Source organism: Callorhinchus milii, unplaced genomic scaffold, assembly GCF_018977255.1.
Source record: "Callorhinchus milii isolate IMCB2004 unplaced genomic scaffold, IMCB_Cmil_1.0 Scaffold4, whole genome shotgun sequence".
Taxonomy (NCBI): domain Eukaryota; kingdom Metazoa; phylum Chordata; class Chondrichthyes; order Chimaeriformes; family Callorhinchidae; genus Callorhinchus; species Callorhinchus milii.
Window position 1 is genome coordinate 78,010,531 of NW_024704745.1, and position 25,820 is coordinate 78,036,350.

The window sequence follows — 25,820 nt, forward strand, 5'->3', positions numbered from 1 at the left end:
TACGGCACAGAAGGAGGCCATTCGGCCCATCGAATCTGTGCGTCTCTTTGACAGAGCGTCACTTTAACTAACCCCAATCACCAGCTTTCTCCCCATAACCCTACAAACCCGTCTTCCCCCGATACCTATCCAGTTCTCTCTTAAAACCTGTTATCGAATCGGACTTCACTGCCCTTTCGGGCAGATCACTCCAAATTCCAACAACTCGCTGAGTGAAAACATTTCTTCTAACCTCCCCTCTGCTTCTTTTGGTAGATATCTTAAGACCGTGACCACGGATCACAGACACACCTACCAGCGGAAACAGCTTTTCCCTATCTCACCTGTTGAAACCTTTCATGATCTTGAAGACCTCTATCAGGTCCCCGGGTAACCTTCTCTGCTCTAATGGGAAAAGTCCTAACTTCTCCAGCCTGTCCTCATAGCTAAGGTTCCCCATTCCTGGTATTATTCTCGTGACTCTCCTCTGAACCCTTTCCAGTGCCTTAATATCCTTCCTGAGGTAAGGTGCCCAGAACTGGACGCAGTACTCCAGCTGAGGCCTAACCAGTGTTTTGTATAGATTAACCATAACCCCTACTCTTATACTCTATGCTCCTACTAATAAAGCTCAGTACACCAAATGCCCTTTTTACTGCCCTATCTACCTGCTCTGCCACCTTCAATGAATCGCTTACTTGAACGCCCAGATCTCTCTGTACGTTCACCCCACTTTCAGATTGAGCTCCACGTCTATATTGCCTCCTATCATTTTTCCTCCCTAAGTGTATCAACTCACACTTATCCACATTGAAATCCATCTGCCACATGTCAGTCCATTCCACCATTCTGTGTATGTCTGCCTGCAGTCCGTCACAATCTTCTTCACTATTTACTACCCGACCTAACTTTGTATCATCTGCAAACTTGGAAACAGTGCTCTCTATGCCCAAGTGCAGATCATTAATATATATTAGAAAGACCAGTGGTCCCAATACCGATCCCTGGGGGACACCGCTGCACACCTCCTTCCATTGCGAGAAACACCCATTGACCACCACCCTCTGCATTCTGTCACTCAGACAGTTCCTAATCCAAACGGCTACTGTCCCCTTAATACCGTGGGCCTCCAGTTTTTTTATTAACCTCTTATGCAGTACTGTACTGTGTCAAAAGCCTTTTTAAAATACATGTAAATAATGTCCACCGCATTTCTCTCATCAACCCTCACAGTCACGTCTTCAAAAAATTCTATTAGATTTGTTAGGCAAGATTTGCCTTTAACAAATCCATGTTGGCTGTCTCTAATTACCTCGTGTTCCTCTAAGTAGAGATTTATTTTGTCCCGGATTACGGTCTCCAGTAGCTTTCCTATTACCGAAGTTAGGTTGACTGCCCTGTAATTTCCGGGCTTGTCTTTCTGCCCCTTTTTGTAGAGTGGGGTAACATTAGCCACTCCCCAGTCTCTTGGCACCACTCCTGTGTCCAATGACGATTGAAATATAATGGCCAAAGCCTTAGTGGCCAAAGTGATCAGGCGCTGTATCAATTACAACTATTATTATTATTATTATCCACGTTGAAAGCATTGCAAATGAACCACTGGCTGGAAACCCAGTAATATTAATAATAATCCTCGCATTTGACATAGGGCCTTATCACGTCATTGAAACATATCAATTCGCTTCACAGAATATACTGTAAAGTGAATTGGCTGTGTATTTTGTGGGCGAAACACAATATTATTTATCTCAGAAAGAGTCGTACAAGAGCTTGACATGTACCTCAAATATAATGAGAACGTAGACAGCAGCCAAAATGACTGAGGCAATCGCGACCTGCGTTTCGATGTTGGCGTAGAGGTACTGGTGGCTGATAGAAAGAGGAATCACGTCATTACTCTGGAGAAAGGCCTGTATGTTTACGCCGATTTGGCTGCCAGAAAAGAAACAGAATCACCAGTCAACAGAAGACATCAGAGGGTCGACATTCCACCGCAAGACCATCCTGTCTTAAAATCTAGGTTGGGACAAGATTATATGGGGAACATTTTTATATTCTTGACCTTAATTCGGAAGCTGATTTTGCATTGGCCTTATACAATACAATTTTCCATGACTCTGCGCGACCATAAATTTTTAAGACTAAAATGGATCTTATTACAATAACAACAACAATGTGCACTTGTGTTACATCTACGTGTAGAATGATATCTCAGAGTGCTGTACAGTGCTGGGGAAGTATCCATAGGAACAGGAACATTCAGCTCCTCAAGCCTGTTCTGTTATTCTATAAGATCATGACTGATCAAGATCAATTACCCGCCCTTGTTTCCCTAAACTTACAAATATCCCATTCCTTTCTCCTTCTGGAGTCCTGGCCAATAATCCACCAAATAAAACCGGTCATTCACATTCCTGTCCGCAAATTGGCTGCCACTTTGAATTTTATGAAGCGCTTCAAAATATCCTCCCAAGATGAAAGACGCTATATCGAATACAAGGATTGTTGTTATTAAGGTTTGTAGACTCAAGACCTACATTGGGACTTTGAAAATCATATGGTCTACACTGATGCTCCAATACAATGCTGGGGCTATGTGTATTCCGCATTGTTGAAGACGCATAAGACATCAAACTGAGGTCCTGGCTGTCAGTTAGGTGGATATTAAAGATTATTGAAAGAGTATCCTGTGCGCAATTGGCTTCCACGTTTCGCCCACAAAATATACAGTCAATTCACTTTACAGTATACTCTGTGAAGCGCTTTGAGACGTCTCAAAGCCGTGATAAGGTGCTGTACCAAATGCAAGAATTATTATATTATTATTTTTCAAAAAGAGAAAGGAGTTTCTCACACAATGAGTGGCTTTGGTTGGAAACCATGGCAACTAACCTGCGGCAACAATATCCCACAGCCAGCAATGAAACAAACGCTGGTGGTCAACCAAAAAGATCAACCTGGACTATGAGCTCAACTTCTTCCAACAAGCGACGAGTGTGCTACCAACTGAGACAACAACAAACAAATTGCATTTATTTAGCACCTTTTACGTCAGAAGGACATCCCGAGGCACTGGACAGTTAAGGGTTTGCACCGAAGCTGGGGTTGGAGACAATCTAACACACTCAAAGATGTGTGGCTAGAGCCAATAATTGCTTAGAAATTATTTTTTTATGGACTTAGTTCAAAGAAAGTGTTACCTGCTGCGCATTTCAAAAGTCTTCCTCTTGAGGACTTCCCTTCTTTGTGGGTTTAATGGAATGGTCCAGTTGTGCATTAACTGTGAAACACAAAGGAAAGTAACTACACATAGCTTCAGACAGTGCCTTTCGCATCAGGAGGACGTCTCAACTGCTGCTAAATGGATACACAGGGATGGAAGCCACAAAGGGTGTGGAGGAAGTGAAGGCAAAGAGGTAGTTCTTGCAGGGGCTTCAAATATGGGGAGGGAGAAGGGGGCAAAATAATAATAGCTTGCATTTATATAGTGGCTGTCAAACAGGATAGCGTCTCAGAGCATCTCGGGGAGGGAAAGTGTCTCGGAGTCCTGGGATAGCATCCACGAGTACTGAAATAGTGTCTCGGGAGACCATCTGCTGGGCAACATAAATTGCCACAAACCGACTCCTGAAATAACAAACGTGACCACTGACTCCACTTGCTCTTGTAGAATATTATTTTTGAGATTAATAGTGAGGGCAACATGAAAACCTAATGAGCTGGAGGCTTGGCACTAGTTTGAATAGATAGGAATCGGCAGCTTCGATGTGAAGACAAACCTCTACACATTGTTCAAACGGTAGTCAGACGTGAGCTGGGATTCCTGTGATCTTGGGAGAGGTTTGAGTGGAAAGGGCCTTGGCCTCATTTGATCTCATCCTTCCAGAACAACCGTCCTTCCATCTTCCCATCTCAGCATCAAGCTGTTTTCTTGCATGAATTCTAGCCGCAACCACCCTTCCAGGTAACCCATGATCCTATCAACCCCACCCTCGCCCGGCTTCACTGGCTCCCCGTCCCCCAGAGGATACAGTTCAAATTCCTTGTCCTCGTCTTGAAAGACCTCCACCGCCTAGCTCCTCTCTACCTCTGTGACCTGCTAACTCCATATAGACCTCTCCACACAGTAGGCTCCAGCAAGCTACTCATTCCCGCCCGGCCCACCATACCATCGGCGATCGGGCCTTCAGCCTTTCTGCCTGCACCCTATGGAACTTCCATCCCACATTCCCTCCGCCACGCCCCCTCCTTTCATTCTTCAAGGCCCATCTCAAGGCTCTGTGGGTTTGAGTTCCAAGTGAGGTCAGATGTTCAGATGAATTATATCAACATAATTATGCCGCATCCCACCCTCCCCACCACCCCAACCCCTCGCCCCACCTCCACCCAGTGCAGCTGAGGAGCAGAGTTGGGATGGGAGAGGGAGAGGGTGAAATTGACTTAACGTTCTGGGACCTGGTGGGATCGTCTCTTCCCGGTCTGATCGTCTTCGTGCCGCTCCACCTGAATGTTGACAAACTCGACCACGTTCCCGTGAGCGGCACCTTCAGCAAACGGCCCGGCCACCTGCAGGTCCAGAAGGATAGCGTCTCTAGAGGTCGAGAGGTTCAAATCTGTGACGCGCATTCTGTCAAGGAACTGCAACGGCTTCGTGGGGGGAAAAGAGTGGCCGAGAAAACGACCATCTCCGGGAGCCGAAAAAACATTATGTGTCTCACCCCATGTAATACCAGCCCAACCCTGAGATAACAACAATTTTGATTTACATACGCCCTTCATGCGAGGTGACCAGTAAACACGATCGAAGTGGAAGTACTTCAGTCATGATCTAAAAGAGGGTGTAAGGCGGAGGGATCACGGAAGAGAGTTTCAAAGCACGACCGCCGACGGTGGAGCGGAGGGCACGAGGGACAAGCAGGAGGACAGAGTCAACCGAGCGGAGGCAGCGAGTATTCGAGCAGGAAGAAAGCAGGTCAGAAAGGTAGGGAGGTGCCGGGGGGGGGTGACAGGATTTGTAGAAGAGTGAAAGGATCTTGAAATCCATCCATTCTGCGATTGGGAGCTAGGGAAGCCTGGTGGGGACGGACTGGTGTGATGGGGGGACGGAGTTTAGTGTGGGTGAGAATATTGGTGGCGGAGTTTTGAATCAGCCAACCCAATAACCCAGCCAAGGCTCACGGAAAGAAAAATGGACACGGGTGTGGAACCCTTCCCCTGGTACAACAACAACAACTTGTACTTCACGGAAGGTAACCTCTTGGTACAGAGGTACAAGAGGAACAGGAGTCAAGAGGTTTGCATCAGATAGGGAGTGATTTGGCAGGAGTGGCACATGGACACGGTGTGGGGGAAAAGAGCGATCGCTAGCAATCACATTTGTGGAATCACGTAGGGCAGTGTTAGCGGTTAGAGCACACGCCTCGTAAGCAAGAGGACCCGGGTTCGATTCCCGGCCAGGGTGAAACCTTAGGCAAGTTTCCTTTCTCCACGAGCCTGTTTACTTAGCAATAAGTAGGAACCCGATTGTTGATTGGCGGATCACTTTCTGGGGGTAATAATCCCTCCAAAAAGAATAAAAAATTGTTTGTGGGACATTGCCGTGTGCAATTGGCTGCCATGTTTCACCCACAAAATACAATATAATATTACATTTGTACATCGCCTTTCATGTCAGGAGGATGTCCCAAGGCGCTGGGCCAATCTACTTCGCAATATATTCTGCAAAGTACTTTGAGATGTCTCAAAGACATGATGAGGTGCTATATCAAATGCAAGGATTATTATGGTGCAGTGAAGTTGCTCACCTAAAGCAATGACCTGGTACCAGATTGTTCAGCAAAATAAATGCACAGACACTCAGGAGTAGAGCACAGGACCTGACCTCCACCAGGAATACAGTCACCATGAGCACAACAGTAGATTGATCTGCAGTGAGGTAGAAAGGCTATGAGAAGTGACTACTTAGTGCTCTTGACAAGGGCGATCTGGAAATAGCTATAGAAAGGCCATTGCAGGGTAGAGAGAGACAAAGCGAGAGAATGAGAGACAGAGAGAAAGGAATTCATCCATTCCTCCAGCTCAGAGTTCTTCAAATACAATAAACATTGCCATTACTTCATAATCCCATGAACCTTGCATTTGGTATAGTACAGCGCCTTATTCACTGTGTCAAGATGTCACAAAGCACTTCACAGGATATATAGTACAGTGCAGTGACTGTGTGTTTCATGGGTGAGTTCGGACACAACAATATTCCACAAACATTCATGAAGCGGATGACCAATTTTATTTGGGGGCTTGTTTCCAGGACACTGGGACAGAGCTTCCCTTCTCTTTTCAAATAGTGCCATGGGATCTTTAATGTACAAGCAGACGGGACCTCAGTTTAACGTTTCATTCGAAGGATGGCACCAGCACTGCATTGGAACAGCACCAGACAATATGATTCCAAGTCCCAACATGGGGCTTGAACTTACAACCTTCTGACTCAGAGGCGAGAGGGCTACCACAGTGCCAGGCTGACACACATTAACGACGTGATAAGGTGCTATATCAAATGCAAGAATTATTATTACTATTATTAATAAAACGACAGCACCTCTGCCAACTCAGCTTTGAGAGCCGAGGCTAGACTGTAAGTCAAAGGACTGGGTGTGTGGAGGCTTGAACCTACAACCTTGTGAACCAGAGGCAAGTGTTCCAGTGGCTGAGCCAGGCTGACACCTGCTAACAATACCTCTGTTTGAGCGGAGACGTTCGGCTGACAGTACAGCGTTACAGCACAAAGGAAAAGGCAGAGAATGGGCTGCAGTGCATCAAAATAATTTGTCACCCGTGGTACCAGACTGCTCTGATTAATGTGCGCCCTTGAACAAATGAAAAGAGAATTCACATCCTTTGCACAATAGCTGCTCGGCAATTAGGTTTATGTTCTGTCACTTGAGCGGAGACAAGGATGAATATAATAATAGTAATAATCCTCGCGATTGATAATAGCGCCTTATCATGGGATTTTGCTGTGAAGTGGAGTGACTGCGTACTTGGTAGGAAAACACGCCAGCCAATTTTTGCACACGGCAATGTCCTACAAACAGCCGTGAAGCTAAAAAATAATTTTATCCGGGGAGATTGTTGGCCAGGACACCAGGATAAACTCCCTTCTCTTTTCAGGATCTTTAACATCCACCCGAACAAGCAGACGGGACCTCGGTTTAAGAACATAAGAATTTGCTGGCGAAAGAAGGCCAAGATCCATCCAGTTCGCTTTCCACCATCCTGACAGTTGCTGGACATGTCGTGTCGAAAACTATACTGTATCCCGAGATATTATTTCCTAAAAGAAATCTGCCTCATTTGTTTTTGACCAAATTAACACTTTCTGCTTCCACCGTCTCGCACGCGAGCCTGTTCCATACATTTACTGCTCGCTCACTGAAAGAATGTTTCCACAGCTGTGTTGTGAACTTACCCCCCCTCCAATCGCACTTAACGTCACATCCGAAGGTCAGCACCTCTGACAATGCAGAGCTCCCCACGCACTGCACCAGAGTGTCGGGCTGGACTGCGAAGAGTTCCCGCACACAGAACACCAAGACGCTCTTTTCAAAGAGCCGCCACAGACACGATGGGCCGAATGGCCTCCTTCTGTGCTGTATAATTCTATGATTCTACGAACCTTCAGCACTGCCCCCCACAAAAGCTAATGAAATGTGACAGTCACAATCTGAAGCATACGGTGTCTCCATCACCAAAGATAAGTGGAGTTTGACCTGCAAGTCAGTTCTCAGACAGAGTAATAAGGGAGAGTCTATTGTAATATGCTCATGAAACCTCCCGACACTGTAATAAATCACATCACCCTCGAACAGCTATTAACAGTAACAGCCACAACCAAACTGCAAAGTACAATCGTCTAACAAAAGTGGTTCCAGCAACTTTATATATTTATGAAATAGTAGGGGATTAAGATTGTGTGCAAACACACATTAGGATATGAATCATATTTACAACTTGTACTATTTGGACACGAATTATTTTTCAAAATGAGGTTGACTTTAGCTTTACTGCTCATACTTCTCCATCCTCCCATCCTCACAACTGTGACCTAGATTTGAATCCAGATATGCCGATGAATAAAAATCGACACTCCTGGATAAAGTTTCCGATCTCCTGATAAAATAATAGTAATCCTTGCTAATAATGCTATTCTTGCAAAACACAAAATGCCACAGATGCTGTGAAATCTGAAACAAAAGCACAAGTCGCTGGGAACACTCAGCAGGTCAGGCAGCATCCAAGGAGAAAGGAAAGTGAGTCGAGGTTTCGGGTCCATGACCCTTCGTCAGAACTGGGACATGTTGGGAGGGAGAGGCTTTTAAGCGCTAACAGAGAGGTAGGAGGGTAAGGAAGACAAAGGAGAAAATGAGGTAGAGGAGACAGGGTGATGGGTTAAAGAGGTGTTAATGATTAATATTATTCTTGCACTTAATACAGCGCCTTATCATGTCAGGAGGACGTCTTCTAGCCCGTCGCCACATTTACTGTGAAATGTTGTGATTCCGTATCTCGTAGCCAAATGTTGCAGCCAATTTGCGCAAAGTCAAGTTCCACCAACAGCCAAGAAGTGAACGGCCAATTTTTAATCTGGGGAATTGTCAACCAGGACACCCAGGAGAAACCCCCTTCTCTTTTCGAACAGTGTCATGGGATCTTTAACGTCCACCTGGCGAGGCAAACAGGGCCACGATTTAATGTCTCATGTGAAGGACGGCACCCACCACAATGCAGCACTGCCCCACCCCTCGCCACCCCCCAGCACTGCATTGGAATGTCAGTTTAGACAAAGTAATTCCAAGCCCAACATGGGGGTTGAACCCATTGAACCCAAACCTCAGAGTCAAAGGCGAGAGCCAGGCTGACACACAAGGTGCTACATCAAATGGAAGGATTAATATCATTAGATTTTGAATATTAATAATCTTTGCATTTGATATAGCGCCTTATCACACCTTCGAGACGTCTCAAAGCACTTCACAGAATATACTGGAAAGTGAATTGACTGTATATTTTGTGGGCGAAACACAGCAGCCAATTGTGCACAGCAGCGTCCCACAAGCAGTCATGGATTGAAGTGATCAAATTATTATTATTTTTTTTAGAACCAATTATTATCCTCGGAAACGTGATCGGCCAATCAACTAACAACCGGGTTCCTACTTACTGCTGGGTAAACAGAGGCGTGTGGAGTAAGGAAACTTGCCCAAGGTTTCGCCCTGCTGGGAATCGAACCCAGGTCTCTCACTTGCGAGGAAAGTGCTCTAACCACTGAGCTACAGGACTCCACCAGAATACCGAAACACCAAGCTGCTTTAGGTGCAGTATGTTTGGCTTCTCATAGAGTTGAAGATCAGTGATTACTACACCGCTGGTGATACTGACATACACAGCGGGTTGGGGGAGAGTCTGCAGGGGTCACGGAAGCACTATTCGGAGGGACCAGGAACCTTGAATGAGTAATGAGCATAACAGTCATTCCTTTCCAGCAAATGCTTTGGCTATACTGGCTCACGTCTGAAGTGGTAAATGGAGTAAATTCACAGTACCAGGTTTCCTCGTCTCCTGGGAGGACAGAGTACAAGCACATTAAGCAAAAGCATCATTGGTTTACAATCTAACAAGGCACAGCTTTCCAATCGGAGGCTAAATGCTATATTGGGAACACAGGAGATTGAGAGCCGGGGGAAATAATGAAGGTGTTTAAAATTCTGAAGTGCCCATGACAAGGTAAATAGGGAAAAGCTATTTCCTTAAGTTGGGGAAATGGGTGGCAAGGGATCATAGTCTCGGGATTGTTAATAGAAGAAAAAGATCAGAGATTTCAATTACATACATTGTACAAGTCCCTTCACTCCCTTGCACCTCCCTACCTTTCTGACCTGCTCTCTCCCCGCTCCACTACCAGTTGCCTCCGCTCGGCTGGCTCTGGCCTCCTGCTTCTCCCTCGTCCTCTCTGCTCCACCATCGGCGGCCGCGCTTTCGGCCACTACTCCCCAAAGCTTTGGAACTGTCTCCCTCAATCGCCCCATCTTGCCCCCTCCTTCCCCTCTTTTAGATCACGACTGAAGACCTACCTCTTCGGCAGTACTTACGGTCAACTCCTCCCTCCCCCCTGGCTCGACACCTGGCTCCACCAGTGTTAGGAGCTCCAAGACATGAAAGACATGAAAGGAGCTATATAAATGGAAGTTGTTGTTGTTATGCTACAGCCCCAAAACAAGCCATCGGTGCCAACTAGTTTTGTGCTGGTGTGTATACTTCAAATGAGCCTCCATTCCTCACAATCCGTCCCCATGCCTATTCCCTTCTCCCTCCCTTCTGAAGCAATGAAGATTGGCTTGATGTGCTCACTTCCTCTCCCCCGAGGAGACCAGGAAACCTGCTTGGGGAAATTTCTTCACTTAGACGCTTTGAATAAGACAACTAACGAAGGGTCATTCACTTCACGGCTGATTGTTCGGCGTTGTAGTGTGCAAATTGGCTGCCCCGTCCTTCAACAATATCCAGTCACTACTTCTTAGTGGGTGAAATGCAGCAGCCATTTTGCAGTGAGTGACCAATTTTATTTGGGGGATTGTTGGCCAGGACACTGGGAGAGAGAAACTCGCTTCTCTTTTTGAATAGTAGATCCAGAGAAGTGTTTTGAGATGCTCCACAATGCTGTGAGAAGGAGTTATGTCAAATGGAAGTTATGCTAAATGAATTCACTGCATCTCCCGTTTTCCTGATTTCACCAGGTTTCCATCCAACTCATCAATTTAAGTAACTCATCCCTTACTTAAAGGTCTCCACACCCCATGTTTGTGAGCGATTTGACACACGTAAAACTTTTCTTTCTTCCTTGCACCTCAATTGCACATTTATCCTGTGTCGACTTTCTTTTCTACAGCTCCCATTTATTAATCTTTCATTTCTAAATTATTTTCTCGCGCTCGGGTCGCTACAGACTTGGCTCTTACCATTTCTCGGAAAGATGTCGTCCCTCTCCACGTCTCTTAAAATGCTGCTTAGTTTTTCACCATTGTTTCTCTTGGCGAATAGGAAATGTGGGAAAACAAGTACACCAGCCCATCGAGCATGTTCCATCAGCTTATAACATAAATTCACTGCCCTCTTAGTGAAGAAATGTTTCCTCAACTCTGTTCTAAAAGGCTGACCCTTCATTTTAAGACTGTGACCCCTGGTTATAGATTCTCCCACCGGGGAAACAGACCCTCACTGTCTACTTTATCAGCCCTTTAAGAATCTTATATGTTTCAATAAGATCCCCCCAATTCTTCTGTACTCTGGAGAATACGGCCCCAGTTTATTCAGCCTATCCTCATAGGTCAGTCCCCTCATCCCAGGAACTAACCGAGTGAATCTACGCTGCAGGGAAAGTATGTCCTTTTTTAAATAAGGAGACCAAAACTGCACACAATACTCTCGGTGCGGTCTCACCAAGGCCCTATACAGTTGCAGCAAGACTTCCCTACTCTCATACTCTAAACCTTTTGCAATGAACGCTATCATAACAATCCTTGCATTTGATGAAGCATCAAATCACCTTATCACGTTATCGAGACATCTGAAAGTGCGTTACATGACTTACTGTGTACCACGGTGATAGTGTACTTGTAGGCGAATGTGGCGGCCAATTTGCACACATTAATATCCCACAAAGAGCCAATGAAATGAATGGCCAGTTTTATCTGGAGGATTAGTGGCAAGGACAAATAGTGCCATTGGGTCTTTAACTTCCACCTGAACATGCACAGACGAGACCTCGGTTTAACATCTCATCCGAAGGACGGCACCTCCTCCAGCCTAGACTGGACTGAGTTCAAAATCCCTGACATGGGGTTTGAACCCACAAACTTCTGACTCAAAGATTCGAGTGCTGTAAAGTGAATTGACTGTATATTTTGTGGGCGAAACACGGCAACCAATTGTGCACAGGAGCATCCCACAAACAGTCGTGGATTGAGTGACCAGTTTATTTACTTATTCATTTATTTATTATTAAATATCCTCTAGAGAGAATTTTTAAAAAGAAATAAATACACACCCACAAAAAAAAACTTCACGCAACAAGATCCGAGGAACAACAAAGGAAAATGAGATGTGCCAAAAAAAAAACGCGAGCGCAGACAATACCAAATGTAAATCACTGTGTGAGCAGAAGATTCGTTTTCAACGCCTCTAATTTCTTTCTGTAAATCTAATCCTTACATTACCGTTAGCATGACTGACCTGCCTTCTGGTACAATTTAGACAATCCTCCGCAGGGTAAAGACAAGAGGAAAATACCTTATGCCAGCAACTCAGCCACCTTCTAAACTGCAAGGGTGTGTGTGTGTGTGGTGGTGGTGGGGGGGGAGGCAAATAAATGGGACTGTACGCATTGTCCTTTAAAAGTGCCATCACAGACACTTTGGGCCAAATAGCCTACTTCTGAGCTGTAAGTTTTCATGCTTCTACAATTCCTGGAAGGTTATTCCCATCTGGGATCGGGGTGGAAAATGTGTGTTGGTTTCTTGGTTTCCTCAATAGCGCTCCATTTCTATTCCTCGTTGATTACTTTATGATTTGTTTGACAAAATGGTGGGGTCCTGCAGCATATTGGTTGGAGAACTCGCCTCGCAAGCGAGAGGACTCGGGTTCGATTCCCAGCAGGACAAAACCTTAGGCAAGTTTCCTGACTCCGCACGCCTCTGTTTACCTAGCAGTAAGTAAGTAGACTTAGTCATTACCTAGTTGTTAGTCGATTGGCGGATCGCTTTCCGGGAGTAATAATCCCTTCAAAAAAACAAATAATTTGATCACTCGATCCACGACTATTTGTGGGATGCTGCTGTATGCAATTTGCCACATTTCGCCCACAAAATATTCAGTTAATTCACTTTGCAGTGTATTGTGTGAAGCATTCTGAGACGTCTCAATGAATGATAAGGCACTATATCAAATGCAAGCATCATTATTATTATTTTTTACGTGGATCAGAGAACCAAGTCCTCACAGAAAAACACTGAATAATAAATGAAACAAATACCCTCAGCTAAGCCACTGCCTTTACCACGCAGTTTCCTCTCAGCAACTCTTTTTTTTTACTGCACTGAATTAAATATAAATACATACTTAATATTTATAAATCTAAATTATGAATGCGCAAATTTATACTAATTTATAGATGCATTTATAATAAATAATCCTATAAATACCCTTCACGCCCCAACACTTCCTTATCTCTCTGATCTCCTCCCACCCTATGCCTCTGCTCGCTTCCCCCATCAACATCCCATTACTCGGAGAACTCAGCCTTACTGCTTCTCCCACGCCAAGCCTTCAGCTTCTACACCCATAATCTCTGGCAGAGAAGAGGGGTTTCTATCGCACAGTGTTGACGAGAACTTATTCTCTCATTCCGTTTGTGCTTTGTATGGCTCACTGACCCTATGTCAAGCAAGTTTCCTTACTCCACACGCCTCGAAGTAATAAGGCGCTGTATCAAATGCAAAGATTATTATTATTATGAAGCAATCACACAAGACGTAGGTTCGGCAAAATATTCACATTGACAAAGGATACAGTAGCCTCCTAATGATGGAACAGCAACCATCTGCCGGGGATTCCTACGGTCCGGATAAGAACTAAACAAAACCTGGAAACATTAAAAGAGACGGTTATTGGGTTAACTGAGCAGGAAGCAAGACTCGGGATTGAAGCAATAGGTTTCTGAAGTTGCACAGGGCCTTTCATGTCCCGAAACCCATGACAATGCGGGCTGGGCTGGGCTGGGCTGGGCACCTGAGCTGTGGGTGAGAGTCGAGTGGGGTGCAGAGGGGAAAGATGACCAAATTCGCGGTCTTGAGATGTGCATTGAACAAGAGGAGGGAGGGAGGGAGGGAGCAACAACAACGTGCATTTATATAGCTCTCTCGATGCGGGGTAGTGTCCCGGAGAGCTTGACAGTTGCGGAGTCTGACCCCGAGCCAGGGGGAGAGGGAGGGGGGAGGTGACCATAAGCACGGTCATAAAGGAAAGTTTTTAGGCGGGATTTGAGTGTGGGGAGGGCGAAGGAGTGAGTCAGATGGACTGAGAGTTCACCCACCGTTGGTGAAATGGATAAAGGGGGGGACATTAAGTAGACCAGTGTTTGATGGGACCAGCTAGGACATGATAGATTGGGGTGGGGGGAAGACGGAGGGATCGAGGGAGGTAAGTCCAGAGATTAGGAGTGTGTTGTTGGGGAGGGGGCAATGTAATGGGGGTTTTAAAAAGATACAATACAAAATACAATACACAATTCCATTTGAATAGCGCCTTTCACGTCGGGAGGACGCCCCAAGGTACAGGTTGAGGTGGCACTTCCTGCACAGAATTCCAGGAGAGAGGAAAAAAATAGGCGCAATTCAATATATTTTCAAGCTCCCGAACACTTACTGAGCAAACCACGACGAAGATAAAGAGGCTTGAAATCTTCAGGGCTCTTAAAACGCACCTGTAAAAAAACACACACACACACACATACACCCACACACAACACACACAAAGGGACAGAGAGACGCAGTAAATAAGAATATTACAACAGACCAATGCCAGTACCCATTATTGACTCCAACAGCATCTCAATGCAAAATAATACGGTATTTTACAAGAAAAACTTGCATTTGATATAATCTCATTCCAGATTGTACCCATCTATACCTCAGAGGGTATCAATTTATGATAGTTTTTAAAAAAAAAAGAATTTGGGAGAATTTTTTTCCATGCACAAGATTGTTAGCATGTGGAATGCTCAGACAGTGGTTGAGGCATATTATAAATTAGCTTTCAAAAGGGAACTAGATAGATATCTAAAAGAATCGCTGTTAAAAAGGTCCCAGTGGTACTGGCTAGAACACTCGCCTTGCAAGCGAGAGGACCTGGCTTTGATTTCCCAGCAGGGTAAAACCTTAGACAAGTTTCCTTCCTCCGCACGCCCCTATTTACCTGTAAGTAGGAATTGCTGTGCGCAATTGGCTACCGAGTTTCGCCCACAAATACACAGTCACTCCACTTTACAGTATATTCTAAGAGCTTTGAGACATCTCAACCACGTGATAAGGCGCTATATCAAATGCAAGGATTATTATTACTATAATTATAAGACCTTCCCTTTGATAGCTCATATATTCCCACCTACCCCCTACCCACCCCCCACCCCCACTACAGCCCGACCCCTACCCCCAGCTCAGATGCAAACGTAAGACCATCCAACTGCTCGGGACATCCTCCCCACGTGAAAGGCGCTGAATAAATATAAATTTGTATTGCATTGCGAACGAAACATTTTAATGCATTCAAGGGATGTGACGAACAATGGAACAGAGAAGCTGACAAATAACAAATAAAAGACAACAGGAGTAGGTTTACTTACAGCACAAAAGCAACATGGCATATCTGCTGTGCAGCAGAGATTATGTGATTTATACAGGAAAATCTATTTTGTAAAAGCAATGCAATTTGGATATGCAAATGACCCCAACAACACACTCCATTAGCACGCTTCATTCCATTTCCATTTTAGTGCTCGAGGAGAAAGTCAATTTTCTAATGAATCCAATTAGGGCTTTTATTAATGGCTGCTCCTTGCGGCATAATTAATGCGCTCTCCACGTTTCATAAAGCTACCGAGAGCCTTGTGTTGGGGGCATTAATCAACACGTTCAAAAAGTTCATAATACCCCCTTGTATCTGTCCTTGTCTCCATCTCGCTCTCTGTCCTCCTCCTAGCCAGCCCGATAGGTCCCGGAAAGGCAGACTGGGGTTAGGGATTCTTCCCTCTCAGCTCCTGCTAACTCCGCAAGCCAAAGCCCGAAGGGGTAGGGTGGTCCTAGCTGGGACAAGCATCGCGAAGCTTGCTAGCTATGAATCGCATGCTTTGTGGGTTTACAAGAGGGAGAGGCGAAGTGACCGGAAACATGATCAAGAAGGAAGGTTTTTAGGCGGGATTTGCGGGAGGGAGGGGGCAAGCGGAGGGATTGAGGGAGAGAGTTCCAGAGTTCCGATGGTGGAGGGAAGGGGATGAGGGATGAAAAGGAGGCCGGAGCCAGCCAAGAGGAGGCAGCGGTTGGGGGAATGGGGGTAAGTAAATCGGAGAGGTAGGCAGGTGCGAGGGCATGAAGGGATTTGAAAACGAGTGAGAGGATCTTGAAATCAATTTAGCTGGTTAGATGCCACCAGTACCCAAACACACACTCTACGGTCTCCCAAGTCTTGGCTCTCCTCAACCTTGGGAGGTAGTGAGAAAAAATGCGCAACCTATTCCAGACTGATGTAAATTTCCATGTGTAGATGATGTACATACGTGTGGAACTCTCAGCTTGGTTTGGATACTCTTAAGCACGGTGATGGGTTTCTGCGTGTGTCAGACAGGATTATAGGGAGAGTGCGGCGGAGTGGGATTGAATTGGATAGCTCTTTTCAAAGAGCCGACGCAGACACGATAGGCCGAATGACCTCCTTCTGTGCTGTATAATTCTACGATTTCTTTACATACACCAAGAAATGGCTTTGTGACCATAGGAATAGAGTATAGAAGTAGAGAGGTCCTATTAGGTTCATATAACACCTTATATTTGGTGTACTGTTAACCTTGCCAGTCCAGACACTCAAAAATGTTTCGACAAGAATACCAGCTTGCATAGCTATAGTGCCCTTCACACTTGGTAGCATGAGATTGATTAAAATCCGGAATAAATATATAATAACAATCCTTGCATTTGATTATAGCGCCTTATCACGTCTTCGAGACGTCTCAAAGCGCTTCACAAAATATAGAGGAAGACTAGTAGGGATCTTCTTACAGGTACTTTCCTAAAAATTTGGTTAACAGAAGAATAATCTAACATTGCACTAACGCAGAAAGCAAGGCCATAAGAAGGCAGAGCCTGGCTGGTTACCTAAAGTTTTTGGAGAGGGTAAAGTTCAAGTGGAAACTATCCAGGAGGTCACATTTCTCGGTTGAGGTAGATTGGGAAAGGCTGCCAATCTCGCTCCCCAGCCGACCCCTTTGTTCCGACTCAAAAGAGCTGCTCTCCCACGTTTCATCAGGAGCTGAATACTCCACTGCATGTAAAGCCAGATAGCTTTTTCTGAAATGACAGGGAAAAAACACACAACATTTACACAGTCGTCAACATTTCCAAGGTCTACAGTATGTTGCCTGTCCACTGAGCGACGGGACCGTAAGAAATGATCAATAATAGTATCAATAATTATCAATAATAATCCTTGCATGTGATATAGCACCTTATCATGTCGTTGAGGCGTCTCAAAGCGCTACAGAGAATATACTGTTAAGTGAATCAACTGTGTATTTTGTGGAGGAAACACAGCAGCCAATTGCGCACAGCAGCGTCCCACAAACAATCGTGGATTGAATGGCCAAATTATTACTATTTTTACTCATTTATTTTTTTTCAAAAAGGATTATTACCCCTAGAAAGTGATCCGCTAATCAACTAACAACCGGGTTCCTACGTACTGCGAGATAAACAGGCATGTGGACTAAGGAAATTTGCCTAACCTTTCATCCTGTCCAAGAATCGAACCCGGATTCTCTCGTTTGCGAGGCGAATGCTCTAATCAATACACTACAGAACTCCACTAGAATCAGCAACAGATGATCGGTGACTGGCAATAGATCTGTAGACATCAACCCTCTGTGGTTTGACACTTCCATCAATTGCGATCATTTTCATTGCATCGATCAAGTTTGCTCATTGTGATTATGAAACAGCCTTTTCTGAGATAAAGCGCTGTAATACCTGGTGATTTCCTAAGGAAACTGGAGTAGGTCACCTCTTATGGATTGAGATCATGCTTTCTTATGCCTTTCTTGTTAATGGAAGGAGTTAAGTAAGAATTGGAAACATTACGTTGCACAATAATCCTTACATTTGAGACGCGATTTTACTGTAAGATGCAGGAACTGTTTATTCTGTAGGTGAACTCAGCAGCTAGTTTGTGCACAGCAGTCTCCCTCAAACAGCCGTGAAAGTGGATGGCCAATTTTATTTAGGAGATTGTTGGTCAGGATATCAAGAGAACCTTAGAAATTTATAGCAGAGAAGATGGCCATTTGGCCCATCGCGTCTGTGTCATCTTGCTTAAAGAGCAATCTTATCGGTCCTATTTACCTGCCTTTTCCACAAACCCCTGAAATGTATTCCCTTTTAGATATCTATCGAATTCCTTTTTAGAGGAATAAATAATATGGATTCTGCTTCAACCACAGCTCCGTGTTGGGCAATCCATATCCTGGACCACTCTGCGAGAAAACAATTCTCCTAACATCCCCATTTGCTAGTTACCTTATATTGATGCTCTGTACTCCGAAAGCAGCTGAAACCTCTCGGCTGGACTACTCTAACGCCCTCCTCGCTGGTCTCCCCTCCACCACCATCCATAAAATCCAGATCATTCAAAACTCTGCCGCCCGCATTCTCACCCGCACCAAACTCCGCTCCCCGATCCCCCCAGTCCTGGCCAGACTGCACTCGCTGCCTATCCCAGAGAGGATCGACTTCAAGATCCTCACCCTTGTATTCAAGTCCCTGCACCCCTCTGCACCCCCGACCTCTCTGACCTCCTCTCTCCTCAAAACAGTACCCGTTGCCTTCGTTCCTCCGAGTCTGGCCTCCTCCTCGTCCCCTGAGTCCTCCGCTCCACCCTCGGCGGCTGTGCCTTCAGCCACTATGCCCCGCGGCTCTGGAACTGCCGTCCTCACTCCCTTCGCCTCGCTCCCTCCCTTCCTATTTTCAGGTCTTTCTTTTTGACCGCGCCTTTGGTCACCTTCCTCCCCCTCCTCCTGGCTCCTCTCCCTCCCCCTGGCTCCTCTCCCTCCCCCTGGCTCCTCCCCCTGGCTCGGCCCCGGGATCCATTACTGTGAAGAGCTCTGAGATGCCGTCCAGCATGGAGGGCACTATATACATCCAAGTTCTTGTTGTTATACTCACTGATTCACCCACCAGTCATTTCTCCCTATTTTTTCCCTTAGCAACTGCATTCTCTTTTCAAGTAGTGCCACCGATGCATTAACATCCAACTGAACCGGTAGACGGGATCTCAATTTAACATCTCAACCGAAGGGCGGCACCTCTAACAATGCAATACCCCCCCAGCACTGCACTGGAATATCAGCCTGGACTGTGAGCTCAAAGTCCCAACGTGGGGTTTGAACCCACAACCTTCTGACTCAAAGGCCCGAGCGCTAGCAACTGAGGCAGACTGACACCTATAAAAATCCAAGAAGAAAATGCAGCAAACACAACCATGAAACCTTTTACATGAATATGGTAATCGCAAGATCATAACAGGGAGAAAAAACAACAGCACATGACCATGTTTAACAGGCATATTCTTGTGCCCTTATCATGCTCATACACAGAAGCAATTATCCACCATCCTACACCAACGGTAGATAATATCACACCGAGAAATTTTACAAATCCAATTCCGCACAGAGACAGCAATACATTTTTGCCCAGCTTCACAAACACAAGTACTCTTTGGAATGAATGCAAAATTCGAGTGACTGATCTCTCATGCATTGCCTCCTACAAAACAATCTAATAGATCATGGGAACTCAAGCCGAGACATGAATCCCATCAATTCAGCTTTCAGGAACACTTAACCAAAAAAATGGTTTGTTAGTATTAATATAACACTATATTTGTTTAGCCAACACTATAAAGTTGGGTCCTAATTGTACTGAATTGTTTTCAAATTAACTCAGAGGGATTGAGAGACACTAAGAATCCTATTAATTCATGGTGTTAGTTAACAAGCACCGACTGGTAATACACATTCCAATGACGTCTACGATGTAGCTCTTTAAATGGATCGTTCATCTTCATGGTTATTCGTGACAGCAATGAAGAAGCGTTCAGTCTCAATTTATAACAAACTTACTTCTGAGATAATTATGGGTTTAAGATACTTAACATGGTTACAGGATGGATTCATTTCCGGGGGCTTCCCCCCACCCTGAGCGCCCCCCGCCCCCTCCTCCCCCCAAGATGTATAATATGAAATAATCCTTACATTTGATATAGCGCCTTATCATGTCATTGAAACATCTCAAAGCGCTTCACAGAATATACTATAAAGTGAATCGACTGTATATTTTGTGGATGAAAAAAGATGCAGCCAATTGTGCACAGCAGTGTCCCACAAAGAGTGAGGGATTGAGCGACCAAATTAATTAATCTTGAGCTTCCTGTATCGTATTAATTACAACACCCGCCTCGCAAGCGAGAGGACCCGGGTTCAATTCCCAGGTAGGGCGAACCCCGAGGCAGGGTTCCTGACTCCACACGCCTCTGTTTATCAGTAAACAGGAACCCGATTATTAGTGGATCGGTGGATCGCTTTTCCAGGGGTAATAATCCCTTCAAAAAAAAATCTGATCATTCAATCCACGACTGTTTGTGGGACGCTGCTGTGCGCAATTGACTGCCATGTTTCGCACACAAATATACAGTCAATTCACTTTACAGTATATCCTGTGAAGCGCTTTGAGGCGTCTCCACGACATGATAAGCCGCTATATCAAATGCCAGGATTATTATTATTATTATAACTAGTCTGCACCAGTCTACATAAACCCGGCTAATCCCCTCTACCTATACCCATTTATTTGCTTCTTTCTCATGTATGCTTTGAGTTTTCTGTTGAATACATTGATCCATTGTTTTGTTTCAACTTTTTGCTTCGCTTCAGCGATTGAAACGGAAAGTCATAAAAATAGAACCGATATAAGCTTTTTTTTTACTAAAAATCACAAAGGCGGGGGTGGTGGTGGAGAAAGTAAAAAGTTTGGAAAGTTCCTAATGCATTGTACATTTCACCAACAAAATAGACTGCGTGGGAGAGCTGCTATGAGCAAGGCATTCGACAACAAAAATATTCCGTTCATGTCCGCGCCTGACCAACTCCTATGTTAATGAAAAGGCATTTTCTTTTACATGCAAAAGTCACATCGACCGAATTAGGGTTTACTGAGCAAGAGGGCTGCTTATTAACAACTGACAGGAGTTGATTGTGTAATTAATTCCTCGAACAGTGAAGGTATAATCCCTATGACCGTCTCGGCAGTGGGAATCCGCGGCGAGAAAAAATGAACTGGCACCGAATTAAATTGACCTAAGTAACGAAATAGCTCATTAATACAGAATAATTGATTTTTTTTTCCTTTAATATTGGTGGGAATGGGCTGTGCTCGAAGTGCCATGTTATACTGTTATTGTGGGTGATTGTAGAATAGAGTTCAGACTTAAGATAGAAATGTATGTCAGGGGCACCGTTGGTTTAAATAACAGTGATTAAAAAAACTGAATGTTAATGTCATAGTGACCTAAATCAGACAGGCTTAGGTCAAATTGTGCAGTCACGGGGGGAGGAGAAAGATGATCAAAAGATATAGGTTTAGTGCGGATCTTGAACGAGGCAGCAAGTCAGAGAGACACTGAGATGGAGTTCCAGAGAGCAAAGGCAGAAAGACTGCAAACCCGACTGACCATGGTGGGGCATGTTGTGTGGATAACAACAACAACAAATTATATTTGTAAAGCGCCTCTCACGTTGGGAGGACTTCCCAAGGCGCTCGGCAGTCAGGGATTAGTACCCGAGCAGTGGGGTTGGGATCAGGAGGTGTTGAGGCGAGAAGGGTAGGGCGTAGGAGGGTGAGAAGCAGGTGGTGTTCGTTGAGCGAAGGGAGTGGGGAGGTCAACAACAACAACGACAACAACTTGCACTTATATAGCGCCCTCCAAGTTGGGTGACGTCTCAGAGCGCTTAACAATGGTGGAGCCCAACGCCGAGTGGTAGGGTTTGACAGGTTGCAGAGGTAGGTTGGGGCCAGACTGTTGGAAGGATTTAAAGGTGAGAACGAGGATCTTGAGCTCAATCGACAGGGGGATGGGGAGCCAGTAGAGCTGGGTGAGGGTACGGGTGATAGTCTCTTGGAGCCTGGTGTGGGAACGGGGCTATGGAAAGAAAACCTGCTGCTTAGAAACACTGCAAATTGGACACTCCTCCAGTGTCTTCTTGGGCTTCCTTGGTGGCCAAGCTTACTTTGCTGCTCAACTTTTGGTAACAGATTTTCTCTCTCCTGTACTTAACTACACGTAGTCCACTTACAACAGCAACAACTTGTATTTGTAATAATAATAATCCTTTCATTTGAGATAGCGCCTTATCACGTGATTGAGATGTCTCAAAGTGCTTCACTGTAAAGTGGACGTGGGTGAAACGCGGCAGCCAATTGCGCACAACAGTGTCCCACAAACGGTCAGGGATTGAGTGACCAAATTAATTTTTTTGGAGGGATTATTAACCCCGGAAAGCGATCCACCCATCAACTAACAACCGGGTTCCTACTTACTGCTAGGTAAACAGAGGCGTGTGGAGTAAGGAAACTTGCCTAAGGTTTCATCCCGTCCGGGAATCAAACCCGGGTCCACTCAATTGCGAGGTGAGCGCACTATCCATTGTATAGCAACCTTTACGTGGGATAGCGTCTCGAACATTGACTGCACTTACCCAGTCCCTTCCGACGACAGCAAAGGGGTCTTATCACTGAAAGTGTTGCCGTGTGTCTGGCTGTTGAAGAGTTTTCTGGACACAGTGGAGTGAAACCTGAAGTGAAGATTTAGTGAAAACGCTTATTGTGGAACTCGCTCGTTTATCCACTAAATAAATAAACATTACGTTTGATGCAGAGCCTTTAAATCAGAAGGACATCTCAAAGCGCTTCACAGGATAAGCTGCAAAGTGCAGTGACTGTGTATTTTGTAGGCAAATAATAATCCTCGCATTCAATATAGTTCCTTAATAATGATAATTATTAGCTCAGTGGTTAGAGCACTTGCCTCGCAAGCGAGAGACCTGGGTGAAATGCTTTGAGAGGTCTGGAAGACGTGAAAGGCGTTACATCAAATGCAAGGATTATTATAATAATAATAATAATAGCATCTGAAATAGCTCCTTACGTGTCAGGAGAATGACTCCATTATGTTTTACGAAGAGCTCCATTATATTTTACTGAGAAGTGTAGTTACTGTGCATAGCAATTTGCACACAGCAATGCCCCACAAACAGCCACAAAGTGAATGACCAGATTTTATCTAGGGGATTGTTGGCCAGGAAACATCTCACATTTCAGCATGAAACCGGCAGTAAAGTCTTACAGTGCGTTTAAAATTGCCGCCCAGTGATCTGATAATTAACACTTAACAAGAGAAGGGAGCCATAGAAATTTGCGGCACAGAAGAAAGGCATTCAATCCATCGTGTCTGTGCTGCAACAATCGCCAAAATAAAATTGGTCGTTCACTTCATGGCTATTTGCGAGACATTACTGTGTGCAAATTGCAATACACAGTAACTCTGTCAGATACAAGAATTATTATCATTATTAAGGCTCTATATTAAATACATTACTGCACCTGACATAGTTACTGTACATATTTTTATCCTGGATATTAACATGCTTCTGGTTACCTAACTGTTTAACAAGTCAACTGTAAGACTTGGCTATTGTTTTCACACTGTTCAGATCACACCTGAAGACCCTCCCCCAGGCTCAGTGTCATGATTTGCCACAGTCGAGTGCTCTGGGACGCTATCCTGTGTGAGGGGAACTATATTAACGCAACTTACTGTGGTTATTACCTGCTTACAAAACACATAGCCACTGCATTTTCCAGTGTGTCCTCTCAAACACTTAGAGGTGCCCTCTCCACGTGAATAATGTCACTGTATATTAAATGCAAGCATTATTTATAGATTGATGGGGTATTTCCTCGAGTTCTTACGATATCTGAAACGCAGAGATTTTGAACGACGCAGTCTGTACAGTGATGGAGTTTAATGAATTCTCTTTATCTCTTGTGAGGCTTGGATTCAGATCTGATTCAGTGATTCATTCCAGTTACTGCGCCCGTGAAATATTTGAAACAATCCCCCAGATAAAATGGGTCATTCACATCATGGTTGTTTGTGGGACATTGCTGTGCGCAAAGTGTTTGCCTATAACAATAACTTGCATTTATGTAGCACCCTTCACGCCAGGCCTACAAAATGCATCATTACCCCTACACTTTGGAACATTTGACAGCCCCTTCTCCTTGCACCCTCCTTTATCTCCTTCAAGACCATCTTGAGACCCTCCATTTCGACCGCGCCTTCGATCACCCTCCTACTCCTACCCTCCCTGCCCCCCATCTCTCCTGATCCCAACCTCTAGCTCGGGTCCAAATCCCTGACTGTCCAGCCCTTTGGGAAATCCTCCTTACGTCAAAGGCGCCAGATCAGATGCAAGGAATATTATTGTATTAGTAGCATCACGGCGTTTCCTCAATGTCTGCCTGACACAAGCAGACGGGTGGTTGGGAGGCAGGTGGTGGTGGGTGGGGGGGTTGGAGAACCTCAGGCTAAACATGTCCCTCAGCTGGAAGAGAAATTTAATTGCCAGTGACGAAGAGAGTCATCTTCCAATGGCCCGTTTTTTTTTCTTTGAAAGCGACGTTTAATATTTCTAATTAAAAGCTTGTCTCTGAGATCCCAACGTCAGGATGAATTTGCGATATTGCCCCTCGGTGGCTCTGGGTCTCGTTTCAACTTCAAACCTTCCCCGAAAACTGGCTCACATTCCCTCTGCCTAGTGACTGACTGGAATGTTAATGCTGGGCTGGTTGCACTAAAAGCATTTGTTTTCATCCCCGACTGTTTGTGGGACGCTGCTTTGCGCAATTGGCTGTCGTGTTTCGCCCACAAAATACACAGCCAATTCACTTTACAGTGTCATTCTGTGAAGCGCTTTGAGACGGCTCGAAGACATGATAAGGCGCTATATCAAACGCAAGGACTATTATTATTATACATATTTATATATATTTTAAAAAGTATTCTAATTGCTGTCCGGAACGTGGAATTGATTTACAGGAATGTGAAGTTATATCCAGTGGAAGACAAATGACCCAACCCCAAAAACACAGCTGAATGGATGATTTATTAAGTACATAATATAGTTAGTCAGACAGTATGGTTCCTGCTCATTTGTGTGGGCTGAAGATCAAAGCTAACTGTACTCACTATCCTTTGAGGGGGAGATTCACTCTGCCTGCAGTGTTTTCTTTCAAACTCCCTCCTAATTTCTCTCTCACCCTCCTCTCTCTTCCTTCCTCCCATCACCCTCCTAATTTTCCAGGTCTGGAAAGTAATAATAGTAAGCCTTGCATTTGACATAACGCCTTATCACGTCTTCGAGATGTCTCAAAGCGCCTCACAGAATATACTGTAAAGTGAATCGCCTGTGTATTTTGTGGGCGAAATACAAAATAATCCTTGCATTTGATTTAGCACCTTTCAGGAAGGCAGGACCTTGCGTTGTGTGACTGTGTGTTTTATGGGTAAATGCGGCAGCAATTTTGCAAACAGCAATGTCGTGGTTGAAAACACGGCCACCGATGGTGGATCGGAGGGGACGAGGTAGAAGCAGCAGACAGGAACCAGCCAAGCGGAGGTGGCAAGTGTTGGTGGGGGGAGAAAGCAGGTTGGAGAGGTAGGGAGTGTGAAGGGATTGGTAGACGAGTGTGAAGACCTTGAAGTCGATCCGTTCAGTGATAAGGAGCCAGTGAAGCCTGGCGAAGACTGGTGTGATGGGGGTAGGAGTTTAGAGTGGGTGAGTATACGGGCGGTGGAGTTTTGGAGCAGTTGGATTTTTTGGGCAGTGGAGCTGTTTGAGTTTGGACTCT

The 25,820-nt window shown here is 45.0% G+C and overlaps 1 protein-coding gene across 1 annotated transcript in view; it reads right to left on the bottom strand.

The window, feature by feature from the left end:
* The window catches only part of oca2 (oculocutaneous albinism II), a 105,288-nt gene that overhangs the window by 73,842 nt on the left and 5,626 nt on the right, over positions 1-25,820 (bottom strand). The window contains exons 2-8 of the mRNA XM_042334433.1: positions 22,607-22,702; positions 16,962-17,153; positions 14,461-14,518; positions 13,606-13,678; positions 4,438-4,595; positions 3,183-3,262; positions 1,764-1,914 (exon numbers count right to left, since the gene is read on the bottom strand). Coding sequence (XP_042190367.1) covers positions 1,764-1,914; positions 3,183-3,262; positions 4,438-4,595; positions 13,606-13,678; positions 14,461-14,518; positions 16,962-17,153; positions 22,607-22,702 — 808 coding nt within the window. The remainder of the gene's footprint in view (positions 1-1,763; positions 1,915-3,182; positions 3,263-4,437; positions 4,596-13,605; positions 13,679-14,460; positions 14,519-16,961; positions 17,154-22,606; positions 22,703-25,820) is intronic.